The 24,245-nt window shown below is 45.0% G+C and overlaps 1 protein-coding gene across 1 annotated transcript; it reads right to left on the reverse strand.

Moving 5' to 3' along the window:
* Positions 1-14,309: 14,309 nt before the first annotated feature.
* Positions 14,310-19,815, reverse strand: LOC107293383 (phospholipase A2 inhibitor subunit gamma B). The gene is made up of 4 exons (XM_015822533.2): positions 19,657-19,815; positions 18,677-18,799; positions 16,664-16,780; positions 14,310-14,800 (listed from the first exon to the last, which is right to left on the reverse strand). The coding sequence occupies exons 2-4, from the start codon at positions 18,723-18,725 to the stop codon at positions 14,577-14,579; spliced, it is 390 nt and encodes a 129-aa protein (XP_015678019.1). The 5' UTR covers positions 18,726-18,799; positions 19,657-19,815; the 3' UTR covers positions 14,310-14,576.
* Between the last annotated feature and the right edge of the window lie 4,430 nt (positions 19,816-24,245).

A 24,245-nucleotide genomic window follows, 5' to 3' on the forward strand; every position in this document is an offset into this window, starting at 1 on the left:
TACCCTTTGTGCTAGGTAGTGTACTTCCTAGAACAGCCCTGCAGCGAGAGAGGCAGCAAATAAATTTAACAAACAAATAAATAAATACACGTTGCTCAGCCTCAAGGGTTCCAATGCCTCCAATGCTAAAGGACCTAATTGGGGCATGATCCCACCCTATCCACTAGCGGTGCGTAAGTGGCAACTGTAGCAGCAATTGTAGCAGTCCAAACTTGCATTAGACCAGGGCTTTTCAACCTTTTCACCCATTGTACCACTTTTAGGATATAGCAATATCCGAGTACCACCAGTCACCTAGCAAGGTGTCAAAAACTTGATGAACAAAAAAAAAAATAAGGAAAAAAAGTGATAAAGTACAGATAGTTCTCGACTTATAACAGTTCACTTAATGACTGTTTGAAGTTACAATGGCACTGAAAAAAGTGCCCCCCAAGCCATAGCCGAGCAAGACACCTGCCTGCCCGCCAGGCCGCGCTCTTCCTCCTGTTTGAGGTTTTCATTGTTGTGAGCATTTCTGTTGAGGATTGGCAGTGGGGGTGGGGTGGGGGGTGTTTGGTTTTTATCCCCCCTGTCTGCTGGGTGGTTGCAGCAAGTTTTGGTCACTTCACATGACCCTGGGACACTGTGACCGTCATAAATATGAATCAGTTGCCAAGCATCTGAATGTAAATCACAAGACCCTGGAGATGCTGCAACATTCCAGCTGATCAGCACTTCTTCTGGGCTCAGCAAAAGCACCAGGATCAGTGCCGAGCTCCAGCTGGAGCCTGGCGCTGATCCTGGCGCTTCCACTGAGCCCTGACAGTCCCGAAGAAGTGCCGATCAGCTGGAAAGCGGCACTGATCCTGGCGCTTCCGCTGAGCCCTGACAGCCCTGCAGCTCCAGCCGTCTCTCACTCAGGCTTGTGCGGTGCTGCCACCGTTCAGCTCATTCCCCTCCCCCACTACCACTTTTCTAGGATGGTCGTGTACCACCTGCCAGGTGCCAATGTACCACAGGTGGTACCCGTACCACTGGTTGAAAAGCCCTGCATTACAGCACTTGCGTAGAAGACACAAATATGTCACAGAAACTGTTTTGTAGCCAAATAAACTCTCACTGATCCTGCTGACTTCTTTCTGGACCCCTCCCCTCTGCAGACCTGGCAAGAGGTCTATGGGGCTCACCTCTCTAGCCCGGGGATGATGGATCAGGAACCTGCAGCCAGATGAAGAACGCGCCACAGCTGGATTAGGACTTTCACTTCTTTTATGGTATGCAGGAATGCAGACCACAGCCCAGGATGCCACAGCTGTTCCCTCTATGAAAAACACTGTTTCTCTCTCTCTCTCTCTCTCTCTCTCTCTCTCTCTCTCTCTCTCTCTCTCTCTCTCTCTCTCTCTCTCTCTCCTTTCTGCTTCCCTACTCCTTATAAGTCTTCTCTCCTCCTGCTTCCCTCCCCTTCTTTTCCCTCTGAGCTTGCCTTTCCCTTTTTCATCTCTGAGCTGTTGTGGGCTCTGTAGTTCTGCTTCACAGCACTATGATTCAGTTGTCTCTGCTGTAGACTACATCTCCCAGAAGCCCACTCCGGTGTCTTCCTGTTTAAAGTCCAAGGAGCGGGATTCCAGCCACCAGCCAATCGGGGAAGGCTGGTTGACTGGCCTATCAGACAAAACTGCTGGTAGAGCAGGGAGAAATATGCAGAAGATACTGCTCTACAGGCAGAAAGTGAAGAAGAACTAATAATAAAGAGCTTCTTGATGGGGGTGAATTTGGCTTGAAACTCAACATTTTATTTATTATTTATTTATTTTTATTTATTAAATTTATATACTGCCCTATCTCCCTTGCGGGACTCAGGGCGGTGAACAGGCGATACTAAAAACCATGATAATAAATAAATAGTTTGTTTTAAAAATCGAATTAAATAACATTGAAAAAACTAGGATCTTGGCATCCAATCCCATCACTTCCTGGCAAATAGAAGGGGAAGAAATGGAAGCAGGGCAGATGTTATTTTCTTGGGCTGCAAGACGACTGCAGACAGTGACTGCAGCCATGAAATCAAAAGACGATTACTCCTTGGGAGGAAAGCTACGACCAATCTAGACAGTATATTAAGAAGCAAAAACATCCCCTTGCCAACAAAGGTCCATATACTGTAGTTAAAGTTGTGGTTTTCCCGGTAGTAAAGTGGGAGTTGGATTACAAGGAAGGCTGAGCACCAAAGAATTGTTACTTCTGAATTGTGGTGCTGGAGACTGTCTCTTGAGAGTCCCTTGGACTCCAATCAGTCGATCCCAAAGGAAATCAACTGTGACTCTTCTGCGGAAGGACAGACACTGAAGCTGAAGCTCAGATCCTGGCCACCTAATGAGAAGTGAGGACTCATTCAAAAAGGCCCTGATGTTGGGAAAGACTGAAGGCAAAAGGAGAAGAGGATGACACAGGATAAGATGGTTCGTGTCATCGACGCAAAGAACATGAATTTGGGCAACTTCGGAGACGGGCGGACAGGGGAGCCTAGCGTGCTCTGCTCCATCGGGTCACAAAGAGTCGGACACAACTTAGCAACTGAACAACAACAGAGCAGGGCTATGTATGGAAGGAAGAGCTTCAGGAAAGAAGCTTCATCAGGAGAAAGCCAAAGTCTGCTGGCGAGAGCAACGTAAAACAGGGACGGGCTTTGCTGCAGTCGATCTTTTCGTGACAATGCAACTACAAGACGAGGGGAAAATATCTGGCATGTTTGGGTAACTGGTGAGATAAGGGCTTTCCTATCTGCCCTTCAAATTGCTGGCAAGCATTTTCCGGACTGCGGTAGTGTTACTGCACGAAAGCACTGTCTTTATTTGGGTGGGAGCAACCACAGTCCAACAGCTTACATTTCCAGCTAAGGCTCTCTTGTATTCTGACTTTAACCAACGTGGCCATCTGAGTCTGCCCAAACGCGTTTGTAAGAGGCTCTTTCCCCGGGGATGCTTCCTTTGTCACTAAATGAGGACCTACCAATGTTCCTCTGTTCTTAGTATCTACCAAGCCTCTCACGGTCAGCCCATTAACTTTTGGTGGGATCGTAATTTTTCTTCCCAGCATGGCTTGCAGGACTGCAGCCATACACAAACATCTCCTTCCTTCCTTCTCTCCCAGCACCACCAATCTACTCTGCCACTTTGCTCAGCTTTTGTAACCATCCGTTCCTGAGCTGGCTAGGAAGAGGCCTCAAAGAGACAGGACAAACAGCATCAGAAATCAAATTTCTGAGTGAAATACCAATAAATAAAAATAAATATAAATCAATACATCAAATCAAATCAGGAGGAAGGCAATGCCAAACTATATCTATCCCCGCAGAAAAAGGTGCATTTTTTTTCCTATCCCAAATCGAAAGAGGCAAGGGCTGGAATCCAATTATTTATTGTTTTCTCTTTACACCGTCTTTTTTTTTTTAAGCACACATTCAAGGGCTGTTGATTATATATTTGTCTGTTGAACTGGTTTCTATTTAGGCAAATATGGAGACCTATGCATAACATCAAACAGCCCGCCTGATCAGCTTGAGAAGATATACAGGCCCGGAAAAGGGGACTTCTTGAGTGGAAGGAAAAGCTTTAGGAGAGAAGCTTCATCAGGAGAAGCCCAAGGAATGCTGGGAAGAACGATGCAAAAGAGGAAGGGGCTTTGCTGCAGACAATGTCTTTAATGACAGCCCCAACTTGAATATTAGGAATAATATCTGATATATTGGGCAATGGGCTGGGTAAACTGTGTCCTTTATGCCTCTGTAGTTGCCTGCAGTCATCTTCCGGACTGCAACTTTTCATGATGCTTACGATTTTCACCACTGAAGGAAGAGAGAAATGTCAATGATCAGAGCCATCATTCACCCACCCAAATACAGGTTTCCAATACTATCTACACAAGAGTTCCCCAACTTTCTGGCTTTGTGGAGTAGTGTGGGGGGGAAGGAGCTGGTTCTGCATGAGTGGCAGGCAAGCGTAGTTCCACTTGCATGAGCGGCGGGCACGCGCGCCCGCCACCCACTCAAAGTGTACATGATTGCCCACTGCTGGCATGTGCGTGCATACTCGCCTGCCACCTCCATAGCCTGGTTCTGAAAGGCTTATGGTCTGGTAGTGGGCTGCAGCCCATTGGGTTGGGGACCCCTGATCTACATGGGACTGGTTTGGACAAAACTCATCAGCACTTTTTCGTGCGGCTGCTGATAAAAACAGGATCGCCAACATGATCGCCAACATCCGATAACAGATATGGCACAAGAAGAAGAAGAAGATCTACATGACCAGGTTCAAATTACCCTAATTCAAATGCGTTATGTGAAGACCAAACTCTCTGGAGAAGGATGTAATGGTGGGAAAAGAGGAAGAAAAGAGAAGAAGAGGATGACTAGCAATAAGGGGACGGGCTTCAATTCAGTGGTGGTGGGGGCACTGTTGGAAAACGTGAAGGAACATCACCAGCCCAATGGCAGAGGATCAATCAGATTTACATCGCAGGTCTTACTCACTTATTGTAGCTTCAGTCGTCAAAGTCATGCAGACAGAATTCTTATAAGGACATTTTTTCTTTGAACCAAAGCATATTTCTGAAGTAGGTGACAGACAATGTTCACACTTCAAGGAGCTACCTGGAGAGGGAGGGAAAGTGGGAGGAGCTAAGTATATATTCCAGGGCTAACCGGGTCGTAAGAAAGGACCTTGAATGCAGTAAAATCTCCCTTGACTTAAGTACTATCGATAAACTTTAATCTATTCCGACTGTATACCCACTTTTTTTCCCCAGCCAACCACTCCATCTTTGAGCATTTCCCAAGGTTTTTCACAGCCTTAGGCAACCCCCTACAAGAGGTCAGTGTGGGGGACCCTCCTTAGCTTCACTGACCCCCAGGAGGACAACCCTGACCATACCTGTAGTCAGGAGGACAGAGAAGAAGAAGAGGCCCAGCAGAAGCCGCATAATGATGACGAGACACATAATGATGATGAGACACAGAGGTTAAACAAAAAGAATCTCTTCTCGAAGGGACAGAATTGTGTGGCCGGGAGGTTCTGCAAAACAACACGCAAGGCATCCATAGACCAAAAAAAAAAAAAAGGGGGGGGACATGAAACACTTGTAAAACTGCTGCTTTATTACCTGTAAAAATTCAAAGTTGTCTCTGATTACGACTGCAGTATCACCTTCTGCACGGACTGTGGAGGACCTACCTGGAGAAGGCAATTCACCTTCCAGAGTGACAATGAGGTCACCTCTCAAGACAATATTTGTTTGTGTATTTTTTTTTATGGTTTACATCTCGCCTTTACCACTTGTATAAATAACTCAAGGCAGTGAGCATACTTACTACTCTTTTTTCCTCCTATTTTCCCCACTCACCTATGAGGTCAGTTGGACAGAGAGAGAGAGAGAGTAACCGCCCCAACATAAACCAACTGACTTTTTTTGCCTAAGGCGGGACTAGAATTCACTGCCTCTTTGGTGATTTGCCCAAAGTCACCCAGTCAGCTTTCATGCCTCAGTTTCATGAACAAGCCTGGCCTTCCACTTTTGAAGCTTTCTGCATCACACAACAAACAACTGGAATAGTTGGTTGAAGTCAGTTAGCAGGTGTCTGCTTAACTAAATGGATTCAGGAAACGTTCTTGTATCAGAGACCCACGAGAGAAACTCCAGGGCTGTGTAGACTCCACAGGAAAGAAGAAAAGTGACACATGTCTTCAGGATTCAGATGGCATGAACGGAAAATAAAATAAAATTGATCAATATAAAATAATATAGAATAGTTGAAAAATCAAATCTCTGTGAGATGGGCCGTTTCTACTTTTGATATAGAAATAAATAAATATAAATCACATCAAATCTGGATGAAGAAGGCGGCAAACTAACCCCGTAGAATGGAGAACGTGCATTTTTTTTCTTTCTACTCCAAATTAAAAACAAAAACAAAAAAAAACCAGGCAATGGACCAGAATCCAATTATTTGTTTTCTTTATTTGAATTACACCGTTTTTTTTTCTTCAAATACACATTCAAGGCTGCTGATTATATATTTGTCTGCTTAACTAGGTTCCATTTGGCCGATTATATATTTGCTTAACCGGTTTCCACTTGGCTGATTAGTTATTTGTCTGCTTAACTGGGTTCCATTTGGGAAAATATAGAGACTTATTCATAACATCAAAAAGCCCGCCTGATCAGCTTGATAGGATATTCAGGCCCAGAAAAGGGAACAAATTCATGAGTGGAAGGAAGAGCTTTAGAAGAGAAGCTTCATCGGGAGAAGCCCAAGGAATGCTGGGAAAAAACATGCAAAGGAGGGAGGGGTTTTGCTGCAGATAACTTCTTTAATGACAGCCCCAACTTGAAAACTAGGAATACTGTCTGTCATATTGGGTAATGAGCTGGGTAAAATATTTCCTTTCTGTTCTTGTAGTTGCTTGCAGTTATCTTTCAGATTGCAAGTTTTCATGATGGTTATAATTTTCAGCACTGGAAGAATAGAGAAATGTCAGGGATTAGAGCAGTGGTTCTCAACCTTTTTAATGCCGCGACCCCCAACCGGTCGTAAGTCGAGGACTAAACCGGTCGTAAGTCGAGGACTAAACCCGTCGTAAGTTGAGGACTACGCAACCGGTCGTAAGCTGAGGACTTTCCCTGCCCGGGAGTGCCGCGCATGCGTGGTTCCGCCCCCTGCGCCGGCCGAGGCGTAGCTGGCAAGCGGCAGAGACGGAGCAGGCCGACCACCAGCTGGCCCAGCCCAAGGGAGATAAGGCACCCGCCGGAAAAGGGGAAAAAAATGGCGGACAGCCTTGCTTGGCGACCCCCGTGAAATGGTCGATCGACCCCAAATGGGGTCATGACCCATAGGTTGAGAACCGCTGGATTAGAGCCATCACTCCAAGCTAAAGGAATTCAGCTTTCCAATATTATCTACCCCAGAATTCGACAACCATTCTGGCTTTGCGGACCAGCCGGGGCGGGAGGAGAGGGGTACGGTTCCATGCAAGCAGCGGGCAAATGTAGTGCGCAGCACATCACTCGCCTGCTGCTGACATAAGTGGGGATGTGCGCAGGTGCTCATCTACCACCTCCAGGGGCCAGCTCTGAAAGGCTCAAAGCCCGATAGTGGGCTGCAGCCCATGAGGTTGGGGACCCCCTGATCTACACGACCAGGCTCAAAATACCCTACTTCAAATGCATTATGTAAAGACCAAACTCTCTGGAGAAGGATGTAATGAAAAGAGAAGAAGAGGATGACTACCAATAAGGACACAGACTTTATTTCAGTGGTGATGGGGGCACTGTTGGGAAACCTGAAGGACCATCACCAGCCTGATCCTGATAGCACAGGATCTCATTGATCCTGTGCTATCAGGATCAATGAGATTTACGTGGCATGTCTTACTCACGTATTTTAGCTTCAGTCTTCAAAGTCATGCAGACAGAATTCTTATAAGGACATTTTTTCTTAAAACCAGAGCATGTTTCTGAAGTAGGCGATACACAATGATCACACGTCAAGGAGTTGCCTGGAGAAGGGAGGGAAAGTGGGAGGAGCTAAGGATATAGGATAGGGATGGGGAATCAGAGATGCTTTCAATATTATGGAACCCGGACGCTCAGCAGCCTTAGCTAGGCTGGCCAGTGGAGACACGGTGAGACTCAATCAGAGCCATATGAAGGTAAAATATGTTCCAGAGACAAAGTTTAGCAGAAGCCATGATGAGGTAGAGGAGGTCCACAATCCTTATTTCTGACAGGGAGGGGTAGGAATAAGAGAAAAGGAGCACAGGATAGATGTAAATCAAAAACAAATGGCCTTTGTTCCATTTGGAATCTGCCAACATTCCCGGGGAACGTAGCCAGTTAGAAATAGGAAGGAAGGACGAGTCACTCTGAAAGTGAGATGGGTGGTACCCAAATTTCATAAGTGAAATAAAACATCTTAAGCCATTCCCCCCCATCAATTTGAAGGGGAATTTAAGGGGGGGGAGCAGGTAATGCAGAAGAGGTTTTCAATGCAGGTAACCCAAAATTTCTGTTTCTAAGTGAGACAGTTGTTAAGGGAATTTTTACCCCATTTTATAACCTTTCTTGTCACGGTTTTTCAGTGAATCCCTGCAGTTGTTACATTAGTAACACTCTTGTGGAAAACGAAAGAACTCTTACGAATTCCAGAGGGGTTAACAGAGAAGTTTATTTGCACAAGGTCCAGAGCATATTAGAGATAGGCAATTCTGAACGAGGAGGGCGGGATTAGACTTCAGTTTTTATACTACCCTCCTTTCAGGAACAAAGGGACTACACATGATAATACACTATGATACATTAGGAGCGTTTCTCACAGGCATACAATGGAAGGTTTTGCTACATACAAAGTATCCATGTGCAAAGCGCATTTGGTTGCCACATATTACTGACACAGAACTTTCCCAGTTAATTTTCCCAGTGATTATGCATTACCTCATTGTTCTAGCAATTATGCAGACACATCATTATTGCATTTATGCAGACAAATCATTATTCTAATAATTGTTCAATTTACTACATTAACACGGTTGTTAATCTGGCTTCTGGTTTCCCCATGGACCTTGCCTGTTAGCAGGTCACGAAAGTTAATCGCGTGACCCAGGGGTACGGCAACCATCATAAATATGAGTCCGTTGCCAAGTGTCTGAATTTTGATCACGTGACCTTGGGGATGCTGAAGTGGTCATAAGTGGGGAAAACGGTCATAAGTCACTTTTTTTCAGGGCTGTAACTTGGAGCGGTCACTAAATGAACTGTTGTAAGTCGAGAACTACCTGTGCACAAGTTCGGTTTCACTTTAAGAAGAGACATTCTGCCAGGTTGTGTTATCTTGAAGCTCAAAAAGCCCACTTGAGGGCCCTCTTTCAATTATCTGGGCCAGGGTCTGATTAAGGCCAACCGATGCCCCAACAATGGTAGCCCTCAATGGAAGCAATTTTTTTTTTTAACAATGCAGGTTAAAGTTGAACATAGCGAATAAAGACAATGAGGGGGGAAAACCTGACCTAAATGAAGTTTGGCAGTGAAATAATTAAGGGTATGCAACTAGGAGGAAAATCTGTAGTGCCTCCTTTTCCTTATGACCCTAGGCACAGGCTTATTTTGCTTAATGGTTATTCCAGGGATAGCCTGGTCATAAGAAAGGACCATCAATGCGGTAAATTCTCCCTTGATGTAAGTACTTTTGATAAACCTTAATCTATTCCAACTCTACGCCCACTTCTTTTTTTCCAGCCACCAACTCCATCTTTGGGGAAAGCATTTCCCAAGGATTTTCACAGCCTTAAGCAACCCTCTACAAGTGGTCAGTGTGGAGGACGCTCCTTATTAGCTTCACTGACCCCCCAGGAGGACAACCCTGACCATACCTGTAGTCAGGAGGACAGAGAAGAAGAAGAGCTCCTGAAGAAGCTTCATGAAGGTCATGAGACACAGAGGTTTAAAAAAAAGCCCATCTCTTCTTGAAGGGACACAATTGTGTGGCCGGGAGGTTCTGCAAAACAACATCCATAGACCAAAAAAAAAAAAAGGGGGACATGAAACACTTGTAAAACTGCTGCTTTATTACCTGTAAAAATTCAAAGTTGTCTCTGATTATGACTCCAGTATCACCTTCTGCACGGACTGTGGAGGACCTACCTGGAGAAGGCAATTCGCCTTCCAGAGGGGCAATAAGGTCACCTCTCAAGACAATATTTATTTGTGTATTTTTTTTATGGTTTACATCTCACCTTTACTACTTGTATAAATAACTCAAGGCAGTGAGCATATTTACTACTCTTTTTTCCTCCTATTTTCCCCACTCACCTATGAGGTCAGTTGGACAGAGAGAGAGTAACTGCCCCAACATAAACCAACTGACTTTTTTGCCTAAGGCGGGACTAGAATTCATTGCCTCTTTGGTGATTGGCCCAAAGTCAGCCAGTCAGCTTTCATGCCTCACTTTCATGGACAATCCAACCAAGGTAACTGCCAATGACCCCAAACAAGGTCCCTGGGCTTCCAGTCCTGAAGCTTTGTGCATCTCACATGAACGGCCGGACGAGTTGGTTGAAGTAGGTTAGCAGGTGTCAGCTTAACTAAATGGGTTCAGGAGACGTTCTTGTATCAGAGACCCACTGGAGAAACTCCAGGGCTGTGTAGACTCCACAGGAAAGAAGAGAAGTAACGCATGCCTTGGGGATTCGGATGGCACGAACAGAATAAAATAAACAGTTGATCGATAAAATAATATATAATAGTTGAAACATCAAAACTCTGTGAGATGGGCCGTTTCTACTTTTGATATACAAGTAAATATAAATCACATCAAATCTGGATGGGGGGAGGGGCAAACTAGCCCCGTAGAATGGAGAACGTAGATTTTCTTTTCCTACTTCAAATTAAACAAAAAAAAAAGAAACCCAGGCAATGACTGTAATTCAATTATTTATTGTTTTCTTTATTGGAATTACACCATTTTTTTTTCTTCAAACACACATTCAAGGCTGCTGATTATATATTTGTCTGCTTAACTGGGTTCCATTTGGCTGATTAAATATTTGTCTGCTTCACTGGGTTCCATTTGGGAAAATATGGAGACCTAAGCATAACATCAAAGAGCCCGCCTGACCAGCTTGATAGGATGGATATTCAGGCCCAGAAAAGGGGACAACGTCTTGAGTGGAAAAAAAAGCTTTAGAAGAGAAGCTTCATCAGGAGGAGCCCAAGGAATGCTGGGAAGAAACATGCAAAGGAGGGAGGGGCTTTGCTGCAGATAACGTCTTTAATGACAGACCCAACTTGAATATTAGGAATAATATCTGATATATTGGGTAACGGGCCGGTTAAAGTGTTTCCTTTCTGTTCCTGTAGTTGCTTGCAGTTATCTTTCAGGTTGCAAGTTTTCATGACGGTTATAATTTTCAGCACTGGAAGAATAGAGAAATGTCAGGGATTAGAGCAGTGGTTCTCAACCTTTTTAATGCCGCGACCCCCAACCGGCCGTAAGGCAAGGACTAAACCGGTCGTAAGTCGAGGACTAAACCGGTCGTAAGTCGAGGACTACCCAACCGGTCATAAGCCGAGGACTTTCCCTGCCCGGGAGCGCACATCTTCCCGACTACAAGTTTTCAGGATGCTTAAGATTTTCACTACTGGAGGAAGAGAGAAATGTCAGTGATCAGAGCCATCACTCAGAGCTAAAGGAGTTCCTCCACCCACCCAAATACAGGTTTCCAACACGATGTACACAAGATTTCCCCAAACTTTCCAACTTTGTGGACCAGCAAGGGGGGGGGGGAGGAGAGGGGATGGTTCTGCATGAATGGCAAGCAAGTGTGCATGCACCGCTCCCTGTGCATGAGTGGAGGGCATGCGCACCCACCGCTCGCTCAGAGTGTACATACTCACCCACTTCTGACATAAGTGGGGATGTGTGCACATGCTTGCAGTGGTTCCATGCAAGCAGTGGGCAAGTGTAGTGAGCAGCACATCACTTGCCAGCTGCACACATAAGTGGAGATGTGAGCACGTGCTCACCTACCACCTCCAGGGGCTGGTTCTGAAAGGTCAAGGCCCGGTAGTGGGCCGCAGCCCATGGGGTTGGGGACCCCTGATCAACACGACCAGGCTCAAAATACCCTACTTCAAATGCATTATGTGAAGACAAGTTCTCTGGAGAAGGATGTAATGATGGGAAAAGAGGAAGAAAAGAGAAGAAGAGGATGACTAGCAATAAGGGGATGGGCTTCATTTTAGTGGTGGTGGGCCATTGTTGGAAAACCTGAAGGACCATCACCAGCCTGATGGCAGAGGATCAATGAGATTTACTCACTTATTGTAATTTCAGTCGTCAAAGTCATGCAGACAGCATTCTTATAAGGACATTTTTTCTTTAAACCAGAGCATGTTTCTAAAGTAGGCGATACACAATGCTCACACGTCAAGGAGTTACCTGGAGAAGGGAGGGAAAGTGGGAGGAGCTAAGGATATAGGATAGGGATGGGGAATCAGCGATGCTTTCAATATTATGGAACCCGGACGCTCAGCAGCCTTTGCTAGGCTGGCCAGTGGAGACACGGTGATACTCAATCAGAGCCATATGAAGATAAAATATGTTCCAGAGACAAAGTTTAGCAGAAGCCATGATGAGCTAGAAGAGGTGCACACTACTGACTTCTGACAGGGAGGGGTAGGAATAAGAGAGAAGGAGCACAGGTTAGACCAGGGGTAGGCAACCTTGGCTCTTTTATGACTCGTGGACTTCAACCCCCAGAATTCCTGAGCCAGCATGGGGGAACTGTGGCCCCTTCATGACTTGTGGACTTCAACTCCCAGAATTCCTGAGCCAACATGGCTCAGCATGGAAACCTCTCCCTTTCTCCTCAGCATGGCTGGCTCAGGAATTCTGGGAGTTGAAGTCCACGAGTCATAAAAGAGCCAAGGTTGCCTACCCCTGGGTTAGACGGAAAACAAAAACAAATTGCCTTTGTTCCATTTGCGATCTGCCAAAATTCCTGGGGAACGTAGCCAGTTAGAAAAAGGAAGGAAGGAAACCTGCTGCTTTCCTACGTTAACTGTGGTTCGTTTCTTTAATAAAAAATTATATAGTTGTAAACCAGTCAGAGTCACTCTGAGAGTGAGATGAGTGGTACCCAAATTTCATAAATGAAATAAAAAATCTGAAGTTTTCTCCCATCAGTTTGAAGAGGAATTTCGGGAGGTGGCAAGTAAAGCAGAAGATATTTTCAATAGAGGTAGCCCTCAGTGGAAGTGATTTTTTTTTAACAATGCAGGTTAAAGTTGAACATAGCGAATAAAGACAATGGGGGGGGGGGGAACCTGACCTAAATGAAGTTTGGCAGTGAAATAATTAAGGGCATGCAACTAGGAGGAAGATGTGTGGTGCCACCTTTTCCTTATGACCCTAGGCACAGGCTTATTTTGCTTAATGGTTATTCCAGGGCTAGCCTGGTCATAAGAAAGGACCATCAATGCGGTAAATTCTCCCTTGATGTAAGTACTTTTGATAAACCTTAATCTGTTCCAACTCTACGCCCACTTCTTTTTTTCCAGCCACCAACTCCATCTTTGGGGACAGCATTTCCCAAGGATTTTCACAGCCTTAAGCGACCCTCTACAAGTGGTCAGTGTGGAGGACGCTCCTTATTAGCTTCACTGACCCCCCAGGAGGACAACCCTGACCATACCTGTAGTCAGGAGGACGGAGAAGAAGAAGAGCTCCTGAAGAAGCTTCATGAAGGTCATGAGACACAGAGGTTTAAAAAAAACCTCATCTCTTCTTGAAGGGACACAATTGTGTGGCCGGGAGGTTCTGCAAAACAACACGCAAGGCATCCATAGACCAAAAAAAAAAAAAAAAGGGACATGAAACACTTGTAAAACTGCTGCTTTATTACCTGTAAAAATTCAAAGTTGTCTCTGATTATGACTCCAGTATCACCTTCTGCACGGACTGTGGAGGACCTACCTGGAGAAGGCAATTCACCTTCCAGAGTGACAATGAGGTCCCCTCTCAAGACAATATTTATTTGTGTATTTTTTTTTATGGTTTACATCTCACCTTTACTACTTGTATAAATAACTCAAGGCAGTGAGCATACTTACTACTCTTTTTTCCTCCTATTTTCCCCACTCACCTATGAGGTCAGTTGGACAGAGAGAGAGAGAGAGAGTAACTGCCCCAACATAAACCAACTGACTTTTTTGCCTAAGGCGGGACTAGAATTCATTGCCTCTTTGGTGATTGGCCCAAAGTCAGCCAGTCAGCTTTCATGCCTCACTTTCATGGACAATCCAACCAGGGTAACTGCCAATGACCCCAAACAAGGTCCCTGGTCTTCCAGTCCTGAAGCTTTGTGCATCTCACATGAACGGCCGGACTCTTGTGGAAAACTACATTAGGATGAGTTGGTTGAAGTCAGTTAGCAAGTGTCCGCTTAACTAAATGGGCTCAGGAGACGTTCTTGTATCAGAGACCCACTGGAGAAACTCCAGGGCTGTGTAGACTCCACAGGAAAGAAGAGAAGTAATGCATGCCTTGGGGATTCGGATGGCACGAACAGAATAAAATAAACAGTTGATCGATAAAATAATATATAGTAGTTGAAACATCAAAACTCTGTGAGATGGGCCGTTTCTACTTTTGATATACAAGTAAATATAAATCACATCAAATCTGGATGGGGGGAGTGGCAAACTAGCCCCGTAGAATGGAGAACGTGCATTTTTTTTCTTTCTACTCCAAATGAAAAAAAAAAAAAAACCCAGGCAATGACTGTAATCCAATTATTTATTTTTTATTGTTTTCTTTATTTGAATTACACCATTTTTTTTTTTCTTCAAACACACATTCAAGGCTGCTGATTATATATTTGTCTGCTTAACTGGGTTCCATTTGGCTGATTATATATTTGTCTGCTTCACTGGGTTCCATTTGGGAAAATATGGAGACCTAAGCATAACATCAAAGAGCCCGCCTGACCAGCTTGAGAAGGTGTACAGGCCAAGAAAAGGGGACAACTTCTTCAGTGGAAGGAAGAGCTTTAGAAGAGAAGCTTCATCAGGAGGAGCCCCAGGAATGCTGGGAAGAACGATGCAAAGGAGGGAGGGGCTCTGCTGCAGACAGCTTGTTTAACGACAGCTCCAGCTGGTATAGCTGGCATATCGGGGTTTTGGCTTGTGACAGTCTTCCCTTTCAGATTTTCAAAAGTCTTGCAAGATTCTTCCGGACTGCAACCTTTGATAGTGGCTTGGAGTTTCTGGGGTCCTGGAGAAACAGAGAAATGTCAGTGATCAGAGCCATCACTCAGACTTAAAGGAAATCCTCCATCCATCCAAATACAGGTTTCCAATACAGGCAGTCCTTGCCTTAGAACCACAACTGAGCCAGTGGAGGGATTCAGCTGGTTTGCACTGGTTCGGCAGAACCGGTAGCTAAATTTGGTTGAGTTCTGAGAACTGGCTGAGTGCACAGCGCTTCCGGCTGTCCGTTTTAGGCCTCAGAGGCCTGGAGGAGGCCTCTCAGGCCTAGAACGGTCCACCGGAAGTGCATGGATACCACTTCTGAAAGCCCGTTCTAGGTCTCAGAGGCCTGGAGGAGGCCTCCCAGGCCTAGAACGGCCCATCGGAAGTGCATGGATGTCACTTCCGGAAGTCCATTCTAGGCTTGGATGCCCAGGCCTGCATCCATGCAGAGAACCGGTTGTTCAGGTATTTGAATCTCACCACTGAACTGAACCCAAAGTTTCTGTTACATGAAGATGTTACATGAATTTTTGCCCCATTTTACGATTGTTTTTGCCACCGTTGTTATTGTAGGCTGCTATCTGAATGGTACGGGAAAAGGCCTTTGGGCGGAAATCTGTCCTCGCCAAAAGCAGAAGTTCTCATGGGTCAATTTGCTGGGGGCTGGGGTGGAATGGGGCGAGCAGGGCAGGGGCAGGGGCAGGGGCAGTTTTTGGGCACTTGGTCTCTAAAAGGTTCACCATCACTGGTCTAGTTAGTTAACTATTGTTTCATGAATGGCCTGTGATTCTGCATGGACAGAAATCTCTTACATGTGGTCTTTGACTTACGACCACAACTGAGCCCAAAAATTTCGGTTGCTAAGTAAGACATCTGTTAAATGAATTTGCCCCATTTTACAACCTTTCTCGCCACAGTTGTTACGTGAATCACTGCAGCTGTTAAGTTAATAAGTGAATCTGGCTTCCCCATTGACTTTCAGAAGTTTACAAAAGGGGATCACACATGACCCTGGGACACTTCGAACCATCGTCGATTTGAGTCAGTTGCCAAACATCTGAAATTTGATTCTGCGACCAAGGCGATACTACAAGAGTCGTAAGCGGGGGAAACAGTCTTAGGTCACTTTTTTCAGAGCCATTGTAACTTTGAACTGGCACTAAACAAACTATTGTATATTGAGGACTTCCTGTACTATGTTCATGGCCAGGCTCAAATGGTCATGGACAATTATGTGAAGACCCAGTTCTTTGGAGAAAGCCACAATGCAGGGAAAAGTAGAAAAAAAAGAGAAAAAGAGGATGTCCAGCAGGAAGGTGGACAGACTTCATTATACAGTGGTGGTGGTGGTGGTGGTGGGCACGGTAGGACAGTGGTTCTCAACCTGTGGGTCGGGACCCCATTTGGGGTCGATCGACCATTTCATGGGGGTTGCCAAGCAAGGCTGTCTGCCATTTTTTTTTGTCCGCCATTTTTTTTGTCCGCCATTTTTTTTCCCCTTTTCCGGCAGGTGCCTTACCTCCCTTGGGCTGGGCCAGCTGGTGGTCGGCCTGCTCCGTCTCTGCCGCTTGCCAGCTACGCCTCAGCCGGCGCAGGGGGCGGAACCACGCATGCGTGGCGCTCCCGGGCAGGGAAAGTCCTCGACTTACGACCGGTTGGGTAGTCCTCGACTTACGACCGGTTTAGTCCTCGACTTACGACTGGTTTAGTCCTCAACTTACAACCGGTTGGGGTCGCGGCATTAAAAAGGTTGAGAACCACTGCGGTAGGAAGACCTGAAAGTGCATCTCCAACCTGATGGCAGAGGATCCATCCGATTTATGTAGCTTGCAAGACCCACGTTATTTATTCCCTTGCTGGGAAAAATAGGACTTGTCTTACTCACCTGCGGTAACTTCAGTCGTCAAAGTCATGCAGACAGCATTCTTAAGAGAACATTCTTGCTTCGAACCAGAACAATCTGAAGTTTGTGAGGCACAATGTTCACACATCAAGGAACTACCTGGAGAGGGAGGAAAAAGTGGGGAGGAGCTAAGAGAGTAGGGCAGGGATACGTGAATCACTGCAGTTGTTAAGTTAGTAACACGGTCGTTCAGCCAATCTGGCTTCCCCGTTGACTTTGCTTGTCAGAAGGTCGCAAAAGAGGATCACGTGACCCCTGGGACGTGGCCACCGTCGTAAATACAAGTCAGCTGCCCAAGCATCTGAATTTTGACCCCCTGACCATGAGGGATGCTGCAATGGTTGTAAGTGTGAAAAACGGTCATGACATACGTCACTTTTTTTTTCAGTGCCGTTGTACTGAACCAGGACCCTCAGCAGCTTTAGCTAGGCTGGCCAGTGGAGATGATGGGTGAGACACAACCAGGCTTGTATTAAGGTATTAAACTTAGAAGAGGCAAAGTTTAGCAGAAGCCATTCTGAGATATAGGAGGTGCACGCTACTAAGTTCTGGCAGGGAGAGGTAGGAATAAGTCCGAAGGAGCACAGGTTCGACAGAAAGCAAAATCAAATTGCCTTTGTTCCATTTGGAATCTGCCAAAATTCCTGGGGAAAGTAGCAAGTTAGAAATAGGGAGGAAGGAAGCCTTTCCTAAATTGACTGTTGATTGTTCCACAGGAAAGTTGATATGATGATGATGATGATGATGATGATAGGACAAAACACTTCCTGCTCTAAGGAACACCCTGTTCTCACGCAATTAGTAGAACAACTCTCCAGCTATTTCCTTATTGCCAGTGAATGGGAATTAGCTGGCCCGGTTTCCCATCAGAACATCCCAGAAAAAGGCGATGATAAAGCAATTCTAGAAGACTGCCCATCAACAGCCAGTAAACCAAAAGACCCAGCAGCCCCAGAAGAAAAAAACAGGAGTCATTGATAACATACATTGTAAGGACTGCAACAGCCACTATGTAGGACAGACAGACAGACGAACTGGCAGAACGCATCCTTGAACACCAACTTGTTGACTTGGACTTAGGGGACAGTGAATACGTGCAGATGGCCCCGCTCTGTCTGGCCACTTGCAGACCCATGATTGCAAGGTTATGAAAGGACAGCAAAGGAAACACCCAATATCTTAACCCACCCGGGAACATATGGTGCCTTGGAGAAACACTCAAAAGGGAACATTTTAGCTACTTCTGCTTTCTTCCTTCTTATCTATAGTGTGCCAGCCTTAAAGGGCGAAGTCTCTATCTTATGTGTGTCAGCTTTGCTGGGTGAATTGCTTATGTAATCAAAGTAGGTATGAAAATAAGGCTTTTTCGATATTTGGAGCTTTTCTCTCTGTTTAGAGAAGCCCGTCTTTACTCAGCCGAATAAACACATAACTCTTGAAGGCAACTTCTGGTTTCCTGTATTATTTATCAAACAAAACCTCAGAACCTGCATACCAAACTAACAGCCACGAGAAGTGATGAAAACTCTTTAATTTCACAACGTATGGACAGACTTAACCACAGTTTCAATTGGGAAACATAGCAGATAGAGACAACGAGGGGGAAAAACTGAATACAGTGAAGTGTGGCAATGGACTAGTTAAGGGTATATAACTACGGGGGAAATATCTATGGCGCCTGCTTTTCCTTACTGTCCGAAGCAAACATTTATTTTGCTTAATGGTTAATCCAGAACAAACTTGATTAGGTGAAAGGACCAGGAGTGCGGCAAGTTCTCTCTTGACTTGTATATTTTTTGATAAACCGTGTTCTATAGTCTGACTCTACAACCAGTTTTTCAAGCACAGCGCTCCATCGTTGAGACATTCTCAAGGCTTTTCGCAATCCCTAGGAAATCCTTCGCCCCAAGTGGCTGGTATGGGGGATCCTCCCTAGATCCACTGACAACTCCCTCACCCCACCCATCCACCCCTGGAGGACAACCCTGTCCATACCTGTAGTCAAGAGGACGGAGAAGAAGAAGAGACCCACCAGAAGCTGCATGTTGATGAATTAGGCACAGAGGTAAAAAAAAAATAAAAATCTCGTCTTGAAGGAAAACACTTTTGTTCGCCAACCTGTTAAAAATGCCAACTTGTTAAAGGTGCCAGCCATTCTCTTTAGCCCCCAAACTAAGACAAATGTAAGTAGTAGCCACTCAAATTGGTGGGCTTTGCTTCACAAACAAATAAAGAAAGGGTGCTCACTTTATTAGCTCAGCAGTTATTTTTGTATTGGGGGACATGAAAACATGGGAAGAAATATCTGCAACACTATGCCAAAATCTGGCTTCCAATTAATTTAATTAATTAATTAACTAGTATTAACTAGTATCTCTCCCTCCCTCCCTCTCTCTCTCTCTCTCTCCCTCTCTCCCTCCTTCCTTTTCTCTCTTTTACAAAATAAACTTCTCCTTCTCAACCACCTTGTGCATAAGCTTCACGTTTTTATGGTGACAAATTGACATAACGGTTTAGACAGTCTTCCCCCCCCCCTTTTTTTTTTCCTACTTTGTGCATATATATTTTTCCAATTAGCCTAAAATCCCCCAGCCTCCTGCTTGAAAAAGTGCTTGGAGTGGAGGGGGGTGGATTCATTGTATTGAGATCACCCTCAGGAAAATTAATTTAAAAGCTGGAAAACAGGAAACGGGTGAAGAGACGATTGTCTAAGAAAACTGTAAATCTCCTTACACCTCCGTTAGCTACTTGGCTAGAAGAAGGCGAAGTGACACCCAGGAAAATCTTGTTGAATTGCATGCAATTTGCAGTCTCCGCTGGGGGAGAAAAAAAAATTGCTTGCCTCTGCCTGCCCCACCCAAATGGAAGAATATGCCACTTAAATCTTTGCCATACACTATCATGAACTATTTGTGATAATAGGAAGCTGGTTATCTCATGGAAATGCCCATCTTAAAAAAGACTGAAACACTTACCAGCTCCCGTTAAAGAGATCCAGGAGAGGGGACAAGAACCAGATGTCCTTTGAGATCCAAGCTTAAGAACAATTGAGCATAAACCTTAAGAATTTCAGAGGGGAAAACATCTCTATAAAGGGAGGAGCTTAGCCCAAAGCACCCCACCCTTCTTTCTGAATGACGAAGACCAGTAAAAAAAAAAAGAGAGAGAGAGAGAGACAGAGAGAGAGAGAGAGAGAGAGAGATAACAGCTTAGCAGATCAGACCCCTCTGAAATATCTTTGCTTTCCTCTAAACAGCTTTGATGTCATATAATTCCAAATTTCATTTGACAAAGAGTCAGGGGAGTGGTGGGGGGGGAGAAAAAAACAAAGAAAGCTGGATGTTCAAACCCAAAGCAGAAGCAGAAAGAATGGCTGCATTTCCATGCATTTATCATGATGAGTCACTGCAAACCTGAAGCGAGGGTGTATTTGGGGGCTTGTTAGGAAAGATGGAAGAGAATCGCAGTTTGCTACATAGCCATTGCGGCCAGTTTTGGCAGCCGTTCATCACTGCAGCTTGCAGCAGTGCAGTTGGAGTGAGTGCTTCCTTTTCGACCCCTTCCCCAGTTATTATTAGCAACTGCTCCTCCTGTTTACAGAATGGTTCTGCTCCCAGCGCTTGCCAGAATCCTGCTTCTAATTTGCTTCAGCTCGTCACTGTTTTGGCCTTTCCTGTAAATGGTTTTCAGCCAGGAGAGTTCTTCTTTTTTCCTTCTTCAAAAAATGTTCCTGCTGCTCTTGACCCCGCTGGGAGCCATGAATGCCAGATTCGGCTTGAGAAGTTTCCAAAAAGTGTTTTGCATAAGTTTACACCGTGAACCCCGTTAAGAAAGTCAACAACGTTCAAACCAGGCTGAAAGTCCCTCAAATAATTCATTAAATACAAGTTTGGTGTTGCCAAAAAAAGAAAGATGGATCCATTCACTTTTTCTTCAGCTTGCCAGGAGCTCTGGAAATGACAGCAGACAAGACCTGCTAGAGCAGACATGTCAAATACAAGGCCCGGGGGCCGGATGCGGCCCGCAAAGTGGTTTCATGTGGCCCGCGAAGCCATCCTGGAAACAGTGAGGGAACGGCCCCCGCTGCCTTCGCCCTGGCCCAGGCCGGCCGAGAGCCAATGTATAATTTTGTGGTGGCCATCTTGGCACTTGCCCCAGTGAACCATGCCTTGGCACTTGCCCCAGTCCCACCCCTTTCTGCCAGAGACCCTCAGATCTGTTCCACTCCTTCCCAGGCCCCAACAGTCACCTTTGACATGAATGATATAGAACTGGCCATGTCCACCCAGTAGGCCATACCCACCCCATCCATGCCCACCCAGTAGGCTGCACCCACTCTGGCCACACCCACCCGGCCCCCCAAGGGCAACCGCAATGCTGATGTGGCCCTCAGTGAAATTGAGTTTGACACCCCTGTGCTAGAGGTAGCAGCTATGTAGCCCCTCTCTTCACATCTACATCAAGGTTTAATGTCTGGGTCTTTCCCCTCCTTTTTATACTTGTCTTCAGGGGCAAGGAGAACAAACAGGAGATGATTTATGAAATATACTTATCTCAGAGATGATAATGGCTACAGCCCTTTGGTCATTCATAAAGCTTTAAAAACGTAGCTGAATACCCAGGCCTGGGCCTCAGAATCTGTTAAAGGGCGCATTTGATAGCTTTACTATTAATTGCTTAACTATTTTGGCTGCTGCATGTACTGTATGTATTTTTGGGAAATTTCTAATGTTCTACAGGGAGTCCTCAATTTATGATCACAAACGAGCCCAAACTTTAAGCGAGACATTTGTTAAGTGAGTTTTACAACCTTTCTTACCATAGTTATTAAGTGAATCACTGCAGCTGTTAAGTGAGTAACCCGGTTGTGAAGTGAATCCGACTTTCCCATTGACTTTGCTCATCAGAAGGTGTCAAGGTATTGATTTAACAGCTAACCAGCTTATGTAATGTAAGATGTAATGATGGAAATGACTCAGCAGGGTCTGCGTCCTTTAAGAGCCTTTGTATAATATTCAGACTTCTTTTTTTGCTGACAAGAGTTAAAGATTTAAGTGGAAGACTAGTATAGCTATTTCGGACTCATTTGTCCTCTTCAGCTAGCCACACCGTTTATGGGATTCGATGCTGAGGGTGTGGCTAGCTGAAGAGGACAAATGAGTCCGAAATAGCTATACTAGTCTCCCACTTAAATCTTTAACTCTTGTCAGCAAAAAAAGAAATCTGAATTTGTAATGTATCGCAGTTGCGACTTGAGCCTGCTTAACGCCCCTAGTTGGGGGGCTGCAAGGCAAAAGAGATTATAAAAAAGTAGAACTGCAGTATGATACTGCAGATAGTGTAAGATAAACCACCATTTAGTACAAACCACTGTTTACTGTGTTCACTCCTGGGTTATCTCGCACAATAAGACTGTGCACGCTCTGACAGAAGGTTGCAAAAGGGAATCACATGACCCTGAGATACAGCAATTGCCATAAATAGGGGTCAGCTGCCAAACATCCAAATTCTGATCATGTGGCCATGGGGAGACTGCAATGGTCGTAAGTGTGAAAAACAGAAGTCACTTTTTTCAATGCCGTTGTGGCTTTGGTCACTAAATGAACGGTTGTTAAGTTGAGGACTATCTGCATTGGTTTTAATTGTTTTAACTGCTTTATCATTTTGGAACTGTCAAGTGCCCAGAGAATCACTGATCTACACAAATATCTGCAAAGATTTTTTTTTTCTGTCCCCTTCTTCTAACACGCAAGCAGATTTGGTGTCTCTGTATGTTATGTCACCTTTCCCTAATTTCTGCACCCAGGTCTGCATTCAGAGAAGAGAACTGCACCATCACATTCAGATCAATACTATATCCCAAAGTGCTTTTTTTCCAAAAGGCAACTGGACTTTGTTTTTCCCTGGAAGACGTTTCGCTTCTCATCCAAGAAGCTTCTTCAGTTCTGACACCCCTCACACACACACACACACCCCGCCGCAAGGGAGGAAATTTCTGGGAAGGAGGAAAAGGGGAGAAGAAAATATAAAACAATATGAGTCGGGCAATTGGGCACAAGATAATAAGTATTGTGCTTCCTCCCCTGTGATTTTTTTTTAATTATTATTATTTTTAAAAAAATAAATAGTAAGTAAAAAGTTTGCAGATCTATTTGCAAATCTGAGAGAGGCAAAGTTTTCTAACGGTCAAGAATTAAGTAGAGCAATGGTGGCGAACCTATGGCACGGGTGCCAGAGGCGGCACTCAGAGCCCTCTCTCTGGGCACGCACGCCGTCGCCCCAGTCCTAGGTCTTCAGCTGGGTTTTATAAAACCTTTTCACTTTAGGCCTCCACCACCATTTGCAAAAAAAAAAAAAAAAAAGGTTCAATCAATCAATCAGTCAATTTCAACTTCTCCCGAGAAAAAAAATCTTGCAAAGTTGGAATTGATTGATTGAACTTTTTAGTCCCACCCAGTCTGCCGTTACCACCACAGCCACGCCCACCCAATGGGCCACACCCACTCAATGGGCCACACCCACCAAATGGGCCACACCCACCCGGCACCCGACGATGCATAAGTGGGTTTTGGGTTGCAGTTTGGGCACTCGGTCTCTAAAAGGTTCGCCATCACTGAAGTAGAGTATTAGCATGGCAATCCAACAGAGCAGCGAGGGAGACAAAACTAGCAAGCCAAACTAGAAATGAGACATTGTTTCAGAAACCAGCAAGGGGGGGGGGCTTTAAGGCAAAACTCCTTTTCAGATGCAAACTCTTCTTTGCAAAATTGTTATCACAAGGAAGGCCTTACTCATATGTAGGGCTAACTCAGTAAAAGGCAGAGTGTGTAATTTGCTCAATTCATCCATTCCAGTTGAAAGGAATGGACAGAAGGAAAGCTGATAGGAGGAACCCATAAAATATATTACTTTTTTTTAAAAAAAAGCTCATTTAATTATCTAATTTCCTTCAACTGAATCACTGAGGTTTTGGCTGTGGTCTCCTGGCAACCGCTGTGTGTTTCTGCATGTGTGTAAATCTTCCTCCCATCCCAAATTCTATCAATAGACAGCAAAACATTCAAATCCCGTTTCTTTTAAACCTGGAGTTTATTTTTTTTACTGAACTCCACAGGGGGAGGGGAGGAAGTGAATTACGAGCCGAGAAGCTACAGACCGTAGGAAGGCCGTGGAATATGGAATATGGAGTGTAAGGGAGGCAATACTTCAGAGCAGAACTGAGCCACTCCAGTCCTTGCTTATTTCACTTAGACAAGTAACTTCAGGATCCAAAGGCTGGAGAAAGTCGTCAGGAAGCAAGCCAGAACTTGAGATACCCCCGAGAAGATACACTTGATTTGGCTCCCCTCTAGTACGGACTCTCCCTCACTTTCCATGACAGCGCACATATTTTTGGAACTGCATCCTTTCATAATGCGCTGGGTATCTTCTCCATCTGAATGGGAAGAACAGAATGGTATCCAATAGCTGAAGAGCCAAGATTTATCAGAACTTGAACACGGCTCCCACAGGGACTGACCTAATGATCCTCCAGGCCTGTGAGAGAGAGATCAGGCTGCCCAGA

The sequence above is a fragment of the Protobothrops mucrosquamatus genome, unplaced genomic scaffold (genome assembly GCF_001527695.2).
Source record: "Protobothrops mucrosquamatus isolate PMUCROS unplaced genomic scaffold, P.Mucros_1.0 scaffold1600, whole genome shotgun sequence".
NCBI lineage: Eukaryota > Metazoa > Chordata > Lepidosauria > Squamata > Viperidae > Protobothrops > Protobothrops mucrosquamatus.

What these genes read in the sequence shown, in the direction of transcription:
- LOC107293383 (XM_015822533.2), bottom strand. Translation starts at nt 18,725, where the DNA reads ATGCAGCTTCTGGTGGGTCTCTTCTTCTTCTCCGTCCTCTTGACTACA. An exon ending in CTCCGTCCTCTTGACTACAG is followed by an intron (nt 16,781 to 18,676) that starts GTATGGACAGGG and finishes CTCCCTCTCCAG; the next exon opens with GTAGTTCCTTGATGTGTGAA. An exon ending in GACGACTGAAGTTACCGCAG is followed by an intron (nt 14,801 to 16,663) that starts GTGAGTAAGACA and finishes CTGTTTCTCCAG; the next exon opens with GACCCCAGAAACTCCAAGCC.